At 48.6% G+C, this 13512-nt stretch overlaps 1 protein-coding gene across 1 annotated transcript in view; it reads left to right on the top strand.

Moving 5' to 3' along the window:
• Window positions 1–13512, top strand: part of CIT (citron rho-interacting serine/threonine kinase) — a 156677-nt gene that overhangs the window by 25316 nt on the left and 117849 nt on the right. Inside the window, 3 exon segments of the mRNA XM_032228836.1 lie at window positions 325–525; window positions 2041–2194; window positions 8828–8994. Of these exon segments, the coding sequence (XP_032084727.1) occupies window positions 325–525; window positions 2041–2194; window positions 8828–8994 (522 nt within the window).

Raw genomic sequence — 13512 nt, 5'->3', positions numbered from 1 at the left:
AAGAAGCAATGGGTGGAAACTAATCAAGGAGAGAAGCAACTTAGAACTGAGGAGGAATTTCCTGACAGTTAGAACAATTAATCAGTGGAACAGAAGTTGCCTCCAGAAGTTGTGAATGCCCCAACACTGGAAGTCTTTAAGAAGATGTTGGATAGCCATTTGTCTGAAACAGTATAGGGTTTCCTGCCTAGGCAGGGGGTTGGACTAGAAGACCTCCAAGGTCCCTTCCAACTCTGCTATTATACTGTATTGTATTGTATGTGGCCTTAACCTGTTCAGCTCTGGGGAATAACATGAAATAATCAGCGATCCCTTCTGTTCCAGGTGGATGCCAAGGTGCTTCCTAGCCCTACTGACTATATGGCCCCAGAGATCCTGGGTGCTTTGAACAACGGCAAAGCTTCCTACGGGTCAGAATGTGACTGGTGGTCCCTAGGGGTGGTTGCTTATGAAATGACCTACGGGAAATCGCCGTTTGCTGAAGGGACCTCAACGAAAACGTCCAACAACGTCATGAATTTTCAGGTACCAATGGGGCTTCTCGGTGTTCTGACCCAGCTCCCCAACTAACAAATCATCTCCGCCCCCTGCCTTTTATCCCCAGAGCTAGGGTGGGCCTTAGCTAGCAGCAGTGGCTCTTCCATCCCAAGGACCAGCCCATAGATTTCCACTGCTCTCCTCTCCTCTCTGCCACATCTATTTATCTCTGCCCCCTGCCTTTTATCCCCAGAGCTAGGGTGGGGCTTCGCTAGCAGCAGTGGCTCTTCTGTCCCAAGGACTGGCCCATAGATTTCCACTGCTCTCCTCTCCTCTCTGCCACATCTATTTATCTCCACTACCTGCCTTTTATCCCCAGAGGTACAGTGGGGCTTAGCTAGCAGCAGTGGCTCTTCCGTCCCAAGGACCGGCCCATAGATTTCCACTGCTCTCCTCTCCTCTGCCTTCTGTGTAGCCATGTGTCAGGCACTGGACCCAGCTGTTCCTCCTCTTCCTCATCAGCCACCTCCAGACCAGGAGAGCTGTTGACTCTCCATCTGAGGGCTGATGGACGGCCCAGGTTCCATCTCTGTCTGTCTCTCTCTCTGACAGCTCCATTCCCTCTTTCACCTCGGAGTTCTCAGATTACCTTGATGCTGACCGGCCCATAGATTTCCACTGCTCTCCTCTCCTCTGCCTTCTGCGCATTCGCTAATCAGGCACTGGAGCCAGATGTTCCTCCTCTTCCTCATCAGCCACCTCCAGATCTGGGGGCTGTTGACTCTCCATTTGAGGGCTGACGGATGGCCCAAGCTCCACCTCTTTCTCTCTGCCAGTTCCATTCCCTCTCCCCCACCCCCCTCGGAGCTCTCAGGTTGCCTCGAAGCTGACCCTGACGGATGTATTATTAGCAGCAATAAAGTCTCGATGCGGCCACTTAAAACATCCTCTTTTAAGTCAGAAATGAGGAGGTTTCATTGCGAAAGCTTTCAAAATGCGTGGCACGACAAAACTGCGCTCGACTAAAGCGCGCCCGATTAAACCGCGTCGCTGACGTCATCAACAGGGTGACAACAGCGAGCGCGGAGAAAGAAGGGCGCTTTAAATAGCGCTTTGAAAGCAAGCTGATTCAAGTTAAGGTAAGGGTTAGGTTTAGGGTTAGGTTTAGGGTTAGGTTAAGGGTTAGGTTAAGGGTTAGGGTTAGGTTTAGGGTTAGGTTAAGAGTTAGGTTTAGGGTTAGGTTAAGGGTTAGGTTTAGGATTAGGTTTAGGGGTTAATTTTAGGTTTAGCATTTACAGCGTGCTTCTGTCTCCGCACTGTTGTCGCCCTGTGATGACGTCAGCTACGTGGTTTCGTCAAGCGCGCTTTAGTCGAACGCGGTTTTGTGGTGGAACCTTCAAAATGACCTAGCGATGCTACCAGCAAGGATTCTGGAGGAAGGTGGTTTTTGGGGAGATTCTTTTTTTATTTCTATTTGCTTTGACTTTGAAAGCTTGGAGAATTTTCCCCCTCTCGTTCGTCGTCGAGCGAGACTTATTTATTTATTTCTGTTTCGAATTGCAGCGGTTCCTAAAATTCCCGGAGGACGTCAAGGTCAGCCGCGAGTGTCTCGACCTGCTGCAGAGTCTGTTGTGTGGGCCGAAAGAACGCTTGGATTACGAAGGCCTGTGCTGCCATCCGTTCTTCGCCAACGTTGACTGGAACGCCATCCGTGACGGTGAGTGACGGCCCACGCCTGTCTTGTGAGCCCTTGATCTGGGGGGTGGGGGTGGGGGGTGATGTCCTGGAACGCGGTCTCAAAGCATTGGTGTTAAAGCCGGGCCAACCTCCTTTGGCTTGGAGGGAAAGGTTTGTCTATCCCTTGGGTGTTGTGGCCCACCAGTGGCAGCCGATTCGGACAGTGAGGAGGGTTGGGGAGGAACCTGGGCCAGTCCTGGAGTCTGTGGAAGGCTCTGATGAGGGCTCTGCGTCGGAGGCAGAGAGGGGGTCAGGGACGTCCGACAGTTATCAGCTGCCTTCAGACATCAGTGGGGCAGAAGAACAGCTGGAGCCTGTTCCCAGTGTGAGTTGCCGGACGAAGGGAAGAGCTAAAGAACAAGGGTCGACTTGGGAGTAAGGCCAACAGGTGGATGATGAATGGCCCCTCCCAGAGGGAATAAAAGAGGAGCGAAAGGGGAGTGGAGTTTGCAGGAGACCATTAGTTCGCTTCATTGGTTCGTGACTCTCCGAGACTCCTTGCCAAGTTCTGCAGATATCGGCCTGGCAGCTCTCCAAGCCAGATAAGGTCTGTGACTGTAAATCCTCCCTTGAAAGACTTTGCTAAAGGGGAACGAGCAGAATTCACAGTCAGTTAATAAAAGGGGGGTTTGTCGGGACAAGGAGTTTGCTTCAGGCTCTTGGGAAGCCTCGGTCCGAATATTGTGTGCGACTCTAAGGCAGTGGTTCCCAAACTTGGCAACTTTAAGACTTGTGGACTTCAACTCCCAGAATTCTCCAGCCAGCAGCTCTGCTGGCTGGAGAATTCTGGGAGTTGAAGTCCACAAGTCTTAAAGTTGCCAAGTTTGGGAACCACTGCTCTAAGGCATTGGTGCTCATCTCTGTTTTTTGGGAGAGGGAGCCAGTGTTGTCCGAAGACAATTTCCGTGGTCGTGTGTCCTGCATGGCTATATGCCAAAGCCCCACGGAGTGCTGTTACCTTCCCACCGAAGGGGTCCCTGTCTTCTGACCCAGCTCCCCAAACACGAGAAACCCTCTGAAGTTAACTCAAAGATTCCTTTATGAGGAATTTGCATTTCCTATTGCAGATCAATTGATGTGTATCACTTTATATGGTGGGTGGGTGGGTGAGATGCTGCGTTCCTTTGGTTCAAAAGGGGGGAGGGTGGTGGTGTTTCCTGCCTTATTGGTGAACTGCATTTATTCCATAGCCTGTTCCGATATAAAGACGAGAAAGATGTAATTCATGGGTGTAAATCTCTGTAAATTATGAAAACCATAATTTTCATTCCCTGTTTCCCTCCCCCCCAATTACAAATTGTGAGAAGTAGCTATAAACAAATTACTATATCACACCCAACTTCCTTTCCTCTCCTTTCCATTCTGCCCAGTTGAAAAACAGCTGTGGCAGACCACAATTTTCTTTCTTTTTCTTTCTTTTTCTTTCTTTTTCTTTCTTTCTTTCCTTCCTTGCCTCCCTTCTCTCTCCTTTTTTCTTCCTTCCTTCCTTCCTTATCTCCCTTCTCTTTCCTTCCTTCCTTCCTTGTCTCCCTTCTCTCTCCTTTTTTCTTCCTTCCGTATCTCCCTTCTCTCTCTCCTTTTCTTCTTTCCTTCCTTCCTTCTTTCCTTGTCTCCCCTCTCTCTCTCCCTTCCTTCCCTCCCTTCTCTCTTTCCTTCCTTCCTTATCTCCCTTCTCTCTCTCCTTTTTTCTTCCTTCCTTCCTTATCCCTTCTCTCTCTCCTTTCCTTCCTGCCTCCCCTGCCTTATATCCTCCCTCCCTTCCCTCACTGCCTTCTTTCCTTCCTCCTCTTTCCCTCCTTCCTTCCTTATCTCCCTTCTCTCTTTCCTTCCTTCCTTCCTTGTCTCCCTTCTCTCTCCTTTTTTCTTCCTTCCTTCCTTATCTCCCTTCTCTCTCTCTCCTTTTCTTTCTTCCTTCCTTCCTTCTTTCCTTGTCTCCCCACTCTCTCTCCCTTCCTTCCTTCCTTCCCTCCCTTCTCTCTTTCCTTTCTTCCTTATCTCCCTTCTCTCCTTTTTTCTTCCTTCCTTCCTTATCCCTTCTCTCTCTCCTTTCCTTCCTGCCTCCCCTGCCTTATATCCTCCCTCCCTTCCCTCACTGCCTTCTTTCCTTCCTCCTCTTTCCCTCCTTCCTTCCTTATCTCCGTTCTCCCTTCCTTCCTTCCTTCCTTCCTTATCTCCCTTCTCTCCTTCCTTCCTTCCTTCCTTCCTTCCTTCCTTCCTTCCTTCCTTCCTTCCTTCTCTCCCTTCTCTCCTTCCTTCCTTCCTTCCTTCCTTCCTTCCTTCCTTCCTTCCTTCCTTCTTTTCTTTCTTTCCCACCTCATTCATGCCTGCTCAATAGGACCCTCATGGTGAGGGATACGCTTCATTCTGCATCGGGTGGTTTTACCAATCAAATCCATGAAGTGCTTTGGACCAGGAAGTAGCAGTTCTTTCCTTTAAGCTTCTCTCCCCCCCCCCCCCCCCCGGTCGAGCTGTCGCTTGCATTCAGACACTCCATCCCCTTGTCCTTCCATCCCGCGTTCCTTTGGTCCTCCTTTGCGTCGTCGGAATTCTCCTGGCCAAAGAAACCAAGGTCTCATTTCTGGCATCCCCCACTTGTCCTCATGGCTGAGTTGAATCTTTTGCTCTCTTTATGGCTCACGCTTCCTTAGGCCTCAAGCGAAGTGAGCTAACTTGAATCCTACCAAGGGAAAAGGATTCCTGTCTCGAGTACGAGACTGAAAAGATGATTTGATGCTACAAAACGTACAGTGGGTGTTTCTCCCCCCCCACAACTTTCCTTCCTTCCTTGGTGCTGGAACAAAATCAGTGGCTTGAAGGCTAAAATGAGGGCGGATAGAATGCAGATAAAGATTAGGTTCCCCCCCCCCCGCCTCACATACGTGCTAATCGTTCCCGACTCTAGGGGGCGGTGCTCATCTCCGTTTCAAAGCCGAAGAGCCAGCGCTGTCCGAAGATGTCTCTGTGGTCATGTGGCCGGCATGACTCAACGCCGAAGGTGCACGGAACGCTGTTCCCTTCCCACCAAAGGTGGTCCCTATTTTTCTACTTGCATTTTTTAACGTGCTTTTGAACGGCTAGGTTGGCAGAAGCTGGGACAAGTTACGGGAGCTCACTCCGTTACGCTAGGGATTCGAACCGCTGAACTGCCCACCTTTCCTGATCGACAAGCTCAGCGTCTTCGCCCCTGAGCCACGTGGCCCTATAGAATGCAGATAGAGTTGGAAGGGACCTCGGAGGTCTTCTAGTCCAACCACTTGCGTTGACCAACTCGTATTGACCAGCTCATCTCCCGTGACTTGTGCCAAGAAAAGTGGGACACTGTGGCTCAGTGGCTAAAGACGCTGAGCTTGTCGATCAGAAAGGTCAGCAGTTTGGCGGTTCGAATCCCTAGTGCCGCGTAACAGAGTGAGCTCCTGTGACTTGTCCCAGCTTCTGCCAACCTAGCAGTTCGAAAACACGTATAAAATGCAAGGAGAAGAATAGGAACCACCTTTGGTGGGAAGGGAGCAGCGTTCCGTGCGCCTTCGGGAGTTGAGTCATGCCGGCCACACGACCACGGAGAACGTCTTCGGACAGCGCTGGCTCTTCGGCTTTGAAACGGAGATGAGCACCAGTTGTCCACGTGGCTCTTGCAACGGAACTTCTACGTCTCTCCCCTCCCTCCTCATTCACTGGACTCCCCCTATTTCATTAAGCCAAGGCTGGGTTAACTTTGGCTTCCTTCCGACATCACAGCCGCTGGCTGAACCGATCCCACCCGTGAAGTTCCAGCTTTATAAAAACCCACCTTCCACCTGGGAAAGTCGTGGGAAGATCAGAAATGGTGTCCCTCAACCTGTTGGGCTCCCAGGGACCGTGGCTCCGTGGAGAGTGTGGCTTCTTCTGCCGGCTGGAGCGGAGGTGGGTTTTTGCGTGCTGCCTGCATCCCGTGGATGGGACTTCGCTTGTTTGCGCGGCCCCGGTGGCTGGCACGCCGTGGCGCAGTGCCGGTTCATGGCCTGTGTGGGTTAGGGAGCCCTGGTTTAATGCCAGGCAAAAGGTGGGTTTGTTGTTGTTGTGTTGTTGTTGTTATTGATCTCTGTTGCGTAGGAATTGGCCATGTGTGAAAGAACGTTGGGCTTGATCTCTCTCCTCTGGCCCTTGTCTTTAGGGATTGTTAAGCTCTTTGGGGGAGGGAATAGTTCGGTCCTCCCCCTCTTTGGCTCCCAATGCAGCCCCTCAATATGTTTTTCTGTATGAAAGACTCCCCGATGCTTAGAAAAATTACAGTGACCCTCCTTTCCCTTTCCTCTTTCTCTTTCCTTCCTTCTTCCCTTCCCTTCCCTTCTTTTTTTGTTCCTTCTTCCCTTCCCTTCTTTCACTTCCTTTCCTCTCCCCTCCCCTCTTTTCCTTTCCTTCTTTCCTTTCCTTTCCCCTTCCCTTCTCCCTCCCTCCCTTCATTTCCCTTTTTCTCTTTCCTTCCTTCTTTCCCCTCCCTTCTTTTTTGTTCCTTCTTTCCTTCCCTTCTTTCCCTTCCTTTTCCTCTCCCCTCCCCTCTTTTCCTTTCCCTTCTTTCCTTTCCTTTCCCCTTCCCTTCTCCCTCCCTCCCTTCATTTCCCTTTTTCTGTTTTCCCCTTTTTCCTTTCCCCTTCCCTTCTCCTCCCTCCCTCCCCTCATTTCCCTCTTTCTCTTTTCCTTCCTTCCTTCTTCCTTCCCCTCCCCTCTTTTTTGTTCCTTCTTTCCTTCCCTCCTTTCCCTTCCTTTTCCCCTCTCCTCTTTTTCTTTGCTTCCTTCCTTTCCTTTCCCCTTCCCCTCCCTCCCTCCTTCCTTCATTTCCTTCTCTTTTCCTTCCATCTTCCCTCTTTTCCTTTCCCTTCCCTCCCCCCCTCATTTCCCTCTTTTTCCCCTCCCTCCCTCCGTCCCACCTTCCTTCCCTGTCTCCCTCCCTGCAATATCTTCAGAGCGCCTAGACCGCAAAGGGTTAAAAAAAAAACCTACCTCCCTCCCCTCATTTCCCTCTTTCCTTTTTCCTTCCTTCTTCCTTCCCCTCCCCTCCTTTATTTTCCTTCTTTCCTTCCCTCCTTTCCCTTCCTTTTCCCCTCCCCTCTTTTTCTTTTCATTCCTTCCTTTTCCCTTCCTTCTCTCTTTTTATTTTCCTTCCATCTGCCTCCCCTCCTTTTCTTTCCCCTCCCTCCTCCCCTCGTTTCCTTCTCATTCCCTTCCATCGTCCCTCCTTTTCTTCCCTTTCTCTTCCCCTCCCTCCCTCCCTCCCACCTTCCTTCCTTCCTTCCCTCCCTCCCTCCCTGCAATATCTTCAAAGCACCCACTGCAAAGGGTTAAAAAAAACCCCAACTCCCCCTCCCTCCCTCTACAAAAGGCTTTGGCAGTCTGGCAAGCCCCCAGCCATGACTCATCCTTCCTCTCCCCCCCTCCCCAGCCCTCCCCCCAATGGCTGCCAGGCGTCTGGCAGGCTGATGGGCAGAGGAGGGTTAAACCTTCGGAGGCATGCACAGAGTGGAGAGCGGGCAGCCTGCACCGCAGGAGCATCCTCTCCTGCCATGCCGGCAGGCTGGGCTCCTTCTCGGCCCCCCCCTCCCCGCCTCGGCAGCGGCTCATCTTTGAGAGATCTCCATGGAGCCATGGTAACGGCAACGGCGGCGGCATCGGCATCGGCACACTCTACGTCCGCCCAGCTTCTGACAGGGAGCAACTTGGGAAGCCGCTTCCCGGAGGAGAGCGGGAGAGAGGCGAGCCGGTGGATTTGCACCATCCGGTGACTTCCAGCCGGGGCATCGAAAGCAGCCTGGGGGGGGGGGGAAAGAAACCGGATTAAGGTGTGCAGTTTCCCCATCAGCAGCTTCCCCTTCTCGGATCCCCCGCTGGGATGCTGATGAAAGTTCTCTCTCCCTTCACCTCTTTTCTGCCTCCTTTCTCGTTGCCACTAAAGCCGGGCGCCCATGAAGAAGCTGCCCGCTGGGCATGGAGAGGGATAAAAAAGGAGATTTTTTGGAGGTGGACTGCAGTGGAGCCTTGGGGGGAAGAGAGTTGAGCAAGCCAGAGGCACAGAGAAATCGGGCAGGTTCCTTCTGACCTTAACGGAGAGACCCAGCCGCCCCAGCTGCCCCCCTCAAGGTTAACTTAGGGAGTTGGCATTCCACCGGCCGGGCATCGAAGCCCAAGACAGCTGCTGGTGCTGTCCAGGGGCAGACTGCCTGCTATACTGCAGCCTCTCGTTCTGGGAAGGAAGCGGATTAAGTGGAGCCAGCTGCGAAAGAGATCTTCTTCCAGCTGGCCAGGCCCTCCCCGGGTAGTGGTGGTGATGGTGGTGGGGCTAGCTGGCAAAGCTTTTGCCAAGGGGAGTTTTCTCCCCTGCAAAATGGTGGCCATGTTGGCAAGGGAAGGGTTAAAATTCCTTGTTGCTGTCAAAAGCGGGTTGGAGCCGCTGGGTTAGCTCAGCCCTGCTGGTGCTTGCAAAGATTAAAAAGCGGGGCGCTGCAGTGCCTGGCGGTTGAAATAATGCTGAATGGGAGCCCCACGGATCTCCACACCGCAGCTCACCCCTCTGCCTTTCTTTTTCCCTCCTCCTGCTACCGCCGCCGCCACCGGGCGTCTTCTCCTGCCAACGAACCGCCAGCTCGCCCTCCCTTCGTACCTGCCGTCCGGTCTGAAGATGATACGTCTAATTTTGATGCCCGGGAGAAGGACGTTGGCGCGGCTTCCCCTCTCGGCCAGCTGAGCCTTACGGCTTCCCCGGGAGACGGTTGGCCATTCGTGGGGTTCTCTTTCACCAAGGCGCTCGCCGTCCTCCGGTCAGAGTAAGTAACCGGCTCGGAAGGGATGAGTAATGAGAGAGAGTCGATTGGTGTTTCTACCAGGGCAGTTTGCTGGGGTTTGGGAGGAGGCAGGAATCCAGTGGCGGAGCGCTCTTCTGCTAGCGGGATGTATGATATGATTCAGGGTCTTGATTTCCCTACAAAACCGGGATGGATTTCACTTGGTCTCCCTCATCCCCAGGATCTGGATGCCGTGGGGGACTCTCTGGTTGGAGATGAAAACTCCTGGAATTCAATCTGGTCTCCCCCTTCCCCAAATCCGTGATCCTGCAGGGGAAGAAAATGTTTTTGACTTCACCCTTTGCAATAAGAATTAATAATATTGATAATAATGATGATTATGATGAATCGGAAGGGAATTGGGGGAAATCTTAAGCCCCGGTTTTACGTGCTCCTTCTGTTGAACAGGCTGGGAGTGTGGGGGGGGGGGTATTTGCTAAGCCCGGTTAGGTCCGTCCAGGGTACCTTTGGAGGGGGGGGGAGGGAGGCACGGGTGGAGGGTACGAGACCAGGGTGCCCAGCAAAATGGGGTACGGGCTGTGGGTTCGGTTAGGACTCCTGGTCAGAAGGAGGCATCGCAGCTGCAGAACGGCTGCCGATGCGGAGGGCCGTGGCGATTGGCTGGCCGGGGGGGGGGAGGAGGGGGGGGAAGGATCGGAGGTCCTGGATCACGACGGACGGTTAGCGAGCCGAAGTCACCGCTCATCTAAGGATGCCTCTTGTGGCTTCGTGGGCCCTGGAGTCATGGGCTGCTACTAGGAGAAGGAAAGTAGGAGCAAAAGGTAGGCTCGGTGGTGGGAGACGGGGCGAGCAGTAAGACACAGCAGATTGTCTCTCCATGCAGAGATTTTACATATATATGGACAGCTATTGGCTTAGAGGTTATTATAAGTGCCTAACATGTAAAATAGCCCAGGTTCGAATCCCAGCAAGGATAGGTAGGTAGGTAGGTAGGTAGGTAGGTAGGTAGGTAGGTAGGTAGGTAGGTAGGTAGATAGATAGATAGATAGATAGATAGATAGATAGATAGATAGATAGATAGATAGATGATAGATAGATAGATAGATAGATAGATAGATAGATAGATAGATAGATAGATAGATAGATAGATAGGAGGAGAGCTAGTGGCTTAGAGGTTTATAAGTGCCTAACATGTAAAATAGCCTGGGTTTGAATCCCAGCAAGGGTATGGCTGGCTGATGAGAGCTAAATAGCTTGAAATAGATCTATACTACTCTCTCTTCATTTCTTTATCAGCAAAAAATGTTATGTATGTATGTATGTATGTATGTATGTATGTATGTATGTCTTTTATAGCTACACTGGAACTCATATTTTAGGATAGTTTGCAATATATACATATATAGATATGTGTATATCTCTCTCTGAGTGTGTGTGTGTGTGTGTTGATTTGTCTCTTCTTTTATAGCTACACTGGAACATATTTTTAGGATAGTTTGATATAGATAGATAGATGATAGATAGATATAGATAGATAGATAGATAGATAGATAGATAGATAGATAGATAGATAGATAGATATAGAGATAGATAGATAGATAGATAGATAGATAGATAGATAGATAGATAGATAGATATAGATAGATAGATAGATAGATAGAGATAGATAATAGATAGATAGATAGATAGATATAGATAGATAGATAGATAGATAGATAGATATAGATAGATAGATAGATATAGATAGATAGATAGATAGATAGATAGATAGATAGATAGATAGATATAGATAGATATAGATAGATAGATAGATATAGATAGATAGATAGATAGATAGATAGATAGATAGATAGATATAGATAGATATAGATAGATAGATAGATAGATAGATAGATAGATAGATAGAGAGATAGATAGATAGATGATAGATAGATAGATAGATAGATAGATAGATAGATAGATAGATATAGGTGCATACATACATATATACATACATACAGTGTTTTCCTTTTTTTAAAAAAGAGAAACGCTCGTCCTAAACATTTTTCAATATGTTTAAATTGGGTTTCCAGCTAGTTGCAGGAAGCTGCCAACCTGCAAAATCCAACCCTGGGTTTCAGCATAGTGTGGCTATATATATATACATATATACATATACATATACATATACATATACATATATATATTTGTGCTGATAAATAAATAAAGGGAGACTAGTATAGATCTATTTCAAGCTATTTAGCTCTCATCAGCTAGCCATAATTGGGGCATACCAGGGTTGTGACACTAAATATATATATATATATATATATATATATATATATATATATATATATATGGGGTAGATTTGTCTGATGACCTCGGTGGTTTTTTTTTCTGTGTTCTCCGTGTGTGGAGGATGGGTTTTTGTTTTGTTTTTTAAATGAACCTAAATTTGGTTTCTCTCCTGGCACCAGTGATGTTTCCCGTGTTATGAGTCAGAAGGACCTGAAATAGGCCAGCAATTAAAAGGGAGATTCTTCCCTGCCTTTGGTGTCCTCCTACTCAGTGGGTGCTGCTGCTCTTCTGGGCGGGGGAGGAAAAGCCGGGGCTACCAATCAGGAGTGTGAAGATGTACCTTTGCACCAAAAAGCTGCTTTCCTCCTCCGTTTTACAGGGGTGGGTTTTGGTGGGGTTTTTTTTTTGGCCCTAAAGTCTCTTAAAAAGTCTTTGAGCGATCTCTGCGAGCAGTTAGATGAAAGGGGTTTTTGTTTTTCCTCTTGATGACTAGCATCTTGAGTCGATCAATCATTTATTTTATTTTATTTTATTTTTGCCATGGATTCTGACCCAGCCGAGGGAGAGGAAATCGGATGGGGGAGGAAAAAATGAGGAAGCTCCCTTCCTAGACTCCCAATAAGCGGAATGAGGCTGATTAGACCCACTTGAGCAGAGAGAGTAACTCTGATTATCGGTTAATGGTGACAGCGGCAGGCGTAGCCGTGGTCAAACGGAGCTCATTTGCAAGCTCCCCTGGGGTTCGACACCTCTGATTAGATTCTGGAGGTCTGTTTTAAAACTTTCTCGTACCTTCCAATTTATTAGAGGGAGATCTGAAAATGGAAATATGCAAGGTTCTTGAATTAAAAGCCTGGCATTTCTTTTAGGAGATTTTAAAAGCACCATCTGGGTTTGGACATTACATTATAAACCATGCTTGCTTAATCATGGTTTACCGAGCGCATTCTGAGCAGCCTATAAACCAGCCTATAAATCATGGGGTTAGTAACCCGATGATACATGTTCTCCTAGTTTGAATCAAAGAATTTGATTGATACGCCAACTCTTATCATGATTCATTAATCGTAGCTCATTTAATCACGGTAAACGGTTACACACAAGACATAAACCATAGTTTGTAATTCCGTCCGTTCATCGAAGCAGAATTAAATTAAATTAAAATTAAATTAATTCAATTAAAAAAAACACCTTCCAGCTATATCAGAAAATGTTCAGATGAAGGATTTCATTCAAATGTTAAGCTCTCTTGTGGCATATGTAGGCATATCTTTATTGAATAAGCCACATTTGGCTGGTTTCTTCTTTTGGGGGGGGGGAAGGGTTGGGTTTTATTTAATGAAAGCTTAATCAATAAACGGGATTCATTTGCACCGTACTAGCGGACAACCATTTAAATAGGAGCCAGCCGTGTGCAGCAGCTGCCAAAAAGCCAACACAGTTCTAGGCTTCATAAACAGAGGGATAGAATCAAGATCACGTTGAAGGGTTAATACCACTTTATAAGGCCTTGGTAAGGCCACACTTGGAATACGGCAGCCAGTTTTGGTCGCCACGATGTAGAAAAGATATGGAGACTCTAGAAAGAGGTGCAGAGAAGAGCAACTGAGATGATCAGGAGACTGGAGGCTGAAACATATGAAGAACGGTTGCAGGAACTGGGTATGTCTAGTTTGATGAAAAGAAGGACAAGGGGAGACATGATAGCAATCTTCCAAGATTTGAGGGGTTGCTCCAAAGAAGAGGGGAGTCAAGCTATTCTCCAAAGCACCTGAAGGCAGGACAAGAAGCAATGGGTGGAAACTAATCAATGAGGGTAGCAACCTAGCACTAAGGAGAAATGTCCTTAGACAGTTAGAACAATTAGTGGAACAACTTGCCTCCAGAAATTGTGAATGCTCCAACACCGGAAGTTGTTAAGAAGAGAGTGGACAGCCATTTGTCTGAAATGGTGCGCCGTCTTCTGCCCGAATAGGGGGTTGGACTAGAAGACCTCCAAGGTCCCTTCTAACTGTTGTTCTATTCTACTCTTAAGCGATCAACTATGGTTTTCAAGCCCAATGACAGGGCTTGTATAATATCTCTTCCCAAAGCCACATAGCTGGCGTGACGAAAAAGCTTTTATTTGCATTTTCATTTGTGGGCACCAACAGCAACCTTCGTTGCCTACCGAGAGGACTACGAGATGCCAGGCGTTGAGTCTTTCCACCTCTTAACTATTGGAACAAATAAATTGTTCTTGGATCCT

Source organism: Thamnophis elegans, chromosome 13 (assembly GCF_009769535.1).
Source record: "Thamnophis elegans isolate rThaEle1 chromosome 13, rThaEle1.pri, whole genome shotgun sequence".
NCBI classification, from domain to species: Eukaryota; Metazoa; Chordata; class Lepidosauria; order Squamata; family Colubridae; genus Thamnophis; species Thamnophis elegans.
This window is presented reverse-complemented; position numbering and strand designations above follow the sequence as displayed.